Source organism: Vicia villosa, linkage group LG7 (assembly GCF_029867415.1).
Source record: "Vicia villosa cultivar HV-30 ecotype Madison, WI linkage group LG7, Vvil1.0, whole genome shotgun sequence".
Lineage (NCBI taxonomy): Eukaryota > Viridiplantae > Streptophyta > Magnoliopsida > Fabales > Fabaceae > Vicia > Vicia villosa.
The window spans coordinates 62,084,971-62,089,034 of NC_081186.1; the positions used below are offsets into that span (position 1 = coordinate 62,084,971).

Sequence of the window (4,064 nt, forward strand, 5' to 3'; positions counted from 1 at the left end):
TTTTTATAGCATTTTAAACACATTGGAAAAATATTCAAAAATTTAAAAATTTAATAGTAATTAAACAGTTTTTAAAATTTTAAAAAATAACAGGGACTAAAATAACAGTGACTAAAAATAACAGGGACTAAAAATAACAGTTTTTATGCATTTAGTTTTAAAAAACTAAATGCATAAAAATTTTGTAAAGACTAAAATATGTTATTTTTTATTGGAACTAAAAATAAAAATTTAAAATATTTATAGAAAGTAAAACATATTTAACCCTAAAATATAATGAGGGAATTAGGTAGCTCAATTAATATTTGTGATTTAAATAGATAAATGACATAGTTGATTCAAGGTTTAATTCCTTAACAGAAAATAAATAAATATACACTTATAAATAATATTGTTTTTCATTTACAAGTTACTTTTATATACACTTTTTTTCTTATTTATATAATTTTGTAAATTTAAATTAATATTTATCATAAATTTGTCAATAATAAATAACTTAAATATTATTTATATTTATTTTCAGGCTAAATTAAAAAATTGGATAAATCCGGCAAGAAAATTGTTTGTCGAGATAAATTTAGCTAATTTAATTTCTTTTATTTATTGAGATTCACTATTTCTTTATAAATTTGAAAGATTTTTAAATAATATATTGAACATTTTCAATTATCATTTTGTTAAATTTTTTAATGGATTAAATTTTATATTTCACTAGTCTGAGATCAGTACTATCGCCTGGGTGCATTAAAAAAATAAAAAGGTTTTTAATATTTAAAAAATAAAATAAAATATGTATTCTGTTGATAGTGACCCATAAAATACAACTTAATAACATGTAAATTTATTTAATATTGTATTATGTGAGAGAGAGTGACATAGAAATGTAAAGTATCATTTTTTCTAAAAAAACATCTAGGATTATAATAATTATATATTGAAGAGAGAGTAAAGAGAAAGAGAAAACAAAGAGAGAAAGAAGAACTGTATGGACTAATGAAAGTGGAACACTTGATCTAAAAAATTAGAAAAGATGAAAAAGTGAAGGCTTATTTTGTTAGTTACCAAAATGTCCAATTTGTAGTGTAAATTTTTTTTGAAAAAAAGGCAATTTAGGGAGTTTGGTCAATCTCTTAGTAATTGTTAGAAATAGTAGATTTTAATTTTTAATTTATATATATATATATATATATATATATATATATATATATATATATATATTCTAAATATAGATTTTAAAAATTAAAAAATTTATTAATTCTATTAATACATATTAAAAGAAAAAAAAGTAAACACATGGAAATTAATAAAAAATAATGGTTTCATCTTTGCAATAGCAATAATTTACTCCTTCTAGAATGAAATATAATCAAAATATTATATAAAAAGCTTATTACATCAATTTTTAAATATTATTTTCATTCATATTTCATTTTAAAGACAATAATTATTAATAATATAATCACAAACCCACGTGTCTATAGTATCCCCACCAACCATCAACTTGATAGTAAAATTTATTCTTTTAATATTTGCCACCGCCATGCCTATTTCATCTATAAAATGTCTACTTCTATTCCAATGTGTCATACCAAACAAACTCAAATCACTTATTCCTTTTGCTAATTAGTTCTTCTTTGAAAGAAAAACTTTATTAGTTGCTAACAAAATGGGTTCTTTAAACACAACAAAGAATAAACCACATGTTGTGTGTATCCCATATCCAGCACAAGGTCATATAAATCCAATGCTCAAACTAGCAAAGCTTCTTCATTTCAAAGGTGGTTTTCATGTCACCATTGTTAACACTGAATACAATCACAAACGTCTGCTCAAAGCTAGAGGCCCCAATTCTCTAAACGGTCTCTCTTCTTTCCGTTTTGAAACCATTCCTGATGGTCTACCTGAGACCGATGTGGATGTCACACAGGATATCCCTTCCTTGTGTGACTCCACTAAAAAAACTTGCTTACCTCACTTTAAAAAACTTCTTTCAAAACTCAATAGTGATATAAACACCCCTCCTGTTAGTTGCATAGTTTCTGATGGTGTTATGAGTTTTACCTTGGATGCTGCTCAAGAACTTAATATCCCAGAAGTGCTTTTCTGGACAACTAGTGCTTGTGGCTTCATGGCTTATACGCAATATCAACAACTCGTTGAAAGAGGCTTCACACCACTCAAAGGTAAATCATTTTTCTTACATGAAATTTTTTATTTTCTTTAGATATAAAAGTCTAAACACGATTTTAACGTGTTGTTCAACATGCAGATTCGAGTTATATGACAAATGGATATTTGGAGACTACCATAGATTGGGTGCCAGGCATAAAACAAATACGTTTAAAGGATATTCCAAGCTTCATCAGAACTACAGACCCAAATGATCTTATGGTTGATTTTTTACGTGGTGAATGTAAAAGAGCTGAAAAAGCTTCAGCAATTATTCTTAACACTTTTGATGATTTGGAACATAGTGTTTTGGAAGGATTCTCTTCCTTAGATTTTCCTCCTGTTTATTCCATTGGTCCCTTGCATTTACTCTTGAAGGAAGTGACTAATAAGGAGTTGAATTCATTTGGTTCTAATCTTTGGAAGGAGGAGCCGGAGTGTTTAGAATGGTTGAATAGCAAAGAACCGAATTCTGTTGTTTATGTGAATTTCGGAAGTATTACAGTTATGACAAATGAACAGATGGTTGAGTTTGCTTGGGGACTAGCCAATAGTAAAATACCATTTTTATGGGTAATAAGGCCTGATCTCGTAGCTGGTGAAAACTCAGTTCTTCCTCAAGAGTTTCTGGAAGAGACAAAAGATAGAGGAATGTTATCAAGTTGGTGTCCACAAGAGGAGGTTTTGGATCATTCAGCAATTGGAGGGTTTTTGACACATAGTGGTTGGAATTCGACGTTGGAAAGTGTGTGCGGTGGTGTTCCAATGATATGTTGGCCTTTCTTTGCTGAACAACAAACTAATTGTCGATTTAGTTGTCATGAATGGGGGATCGGTTTGGAGATTGAAGATGCTAAGAGGGATAAGATTGAGAGTCTTGTGAAGGAGATGATGGAGGGGGAAAAGGGTAGAGAGATGAAAGAGAAAGCTTTGGAATGGAAGAAATTGGCACAAAATGCTGCTTTGGGTCCAAATGGATCATCATTTATGAATCTCGAGAAGATGTTCCGTGATGTTCTCTTGAAAGAGAATTTCTAGTATTTCATTATAATTGAATATTACTTTTATGTACTTCATTATAAAATTCTAGTATTTGTTGTATTTTAGTATAATTTTTTTTTATACTTTCATATGTATTTGTAATTTTACAATAATAATTGTATTAAATTATAATTGAGAAACCATTTTTTTATCAAAAATGATTTTATTAATATAGTCTTATTTTTATAGAATATCTGTCTTATTATAAAGGACGTAGGAGAAAAGTTAGATGCATAATTTGGATACAGTGATCTTTTATTATTGAGTGATTGAGATCCTTGGGTTAGTGAAGAATATAGTTATGTTTAAGGGACCAGTGGTTAGTTTTAGTTATGTTGTTAATAATGTTAAAATTTTGTCTTGGGATTGATTTGTTATTAGAGAGAAGGGAGAAAATTGAGCTAAACTTTGTTTGTTTGACTTTTGTGTTTTATGAATTGTTTGGATCTGTATCTATTATTTGATGTGATGAGTTGGTGTATAGAGATGCAATGGGTATCTATAAGTATTTTTCGCTATCATCTTGAATAAATATATGATATATGTATTTGTCTCGTAGCCATGTGGTATCCATCAAATAGATATTAGTAGATTTTGAGATATTAATAAGTATTTATAGATATATTTTTAATAAATTTAACATAAATGACAACAAAATAAGTGATATTCCATTTACCGTTGTTTTTTAACCAATCACAAGTTTAGAAAACAAGTGAAATAAATTCGATTTTTTTTAGAGTGTATTTGAATGAGGTAATTGACAATTTTAAAGGAACTTAAAATTCAAAGTAATTTAAATAATTCAATTAAAATCCATTTATTTTTAAATTACTCCCTCTGTCCCAAAATAAATG

General features: G+C 27.6%; 1 protein-coding gene across 1 annotated transcript; it reads left to right on the top strand.

The window, feature by feature from the left end:
- The first annotated feature begins 1,575 nt into the window (after positions 1–1,575).
- On the top strand, positions 1,576–3,384 carry LOC131620637 (7-deoxyloganetin glucosyltransferase-like). The gene is made up of 2 exons (XM_058891770.1): positions 1,576–2,183; positions 2,270–3,384. Exons 1-2 carry the CDS (start codon positions 1,667–1,669, stop codon positions 3,205–3,207), a joined length of 1,455 nt encoding a protein of 484 aa, XP_058747753.1. The 5' UTR covers positions 1,576–1,666; the 3' UTR covers positions 3,208–3,384.
- Positions 3,385–4,064: the final 680 nt, after the last annotated feature.

Bases quoted from the DNA above. Each gene is read 5' to 3' on its own strand.
- LOC131620637 (XM_058891770.1), top strand. From the start codon at position 1,667: ATGGGTTCTTTAAACACAACAAAGAATAAACCACATGTTGTGTGTATC. The intron at 2,184-2,269 runs GTAAATCATTTT...TTCAACATGCAG, and splicing joins AGGCTTCACACCACTCAAAG to ATTCGAGTTATATGACAAAT.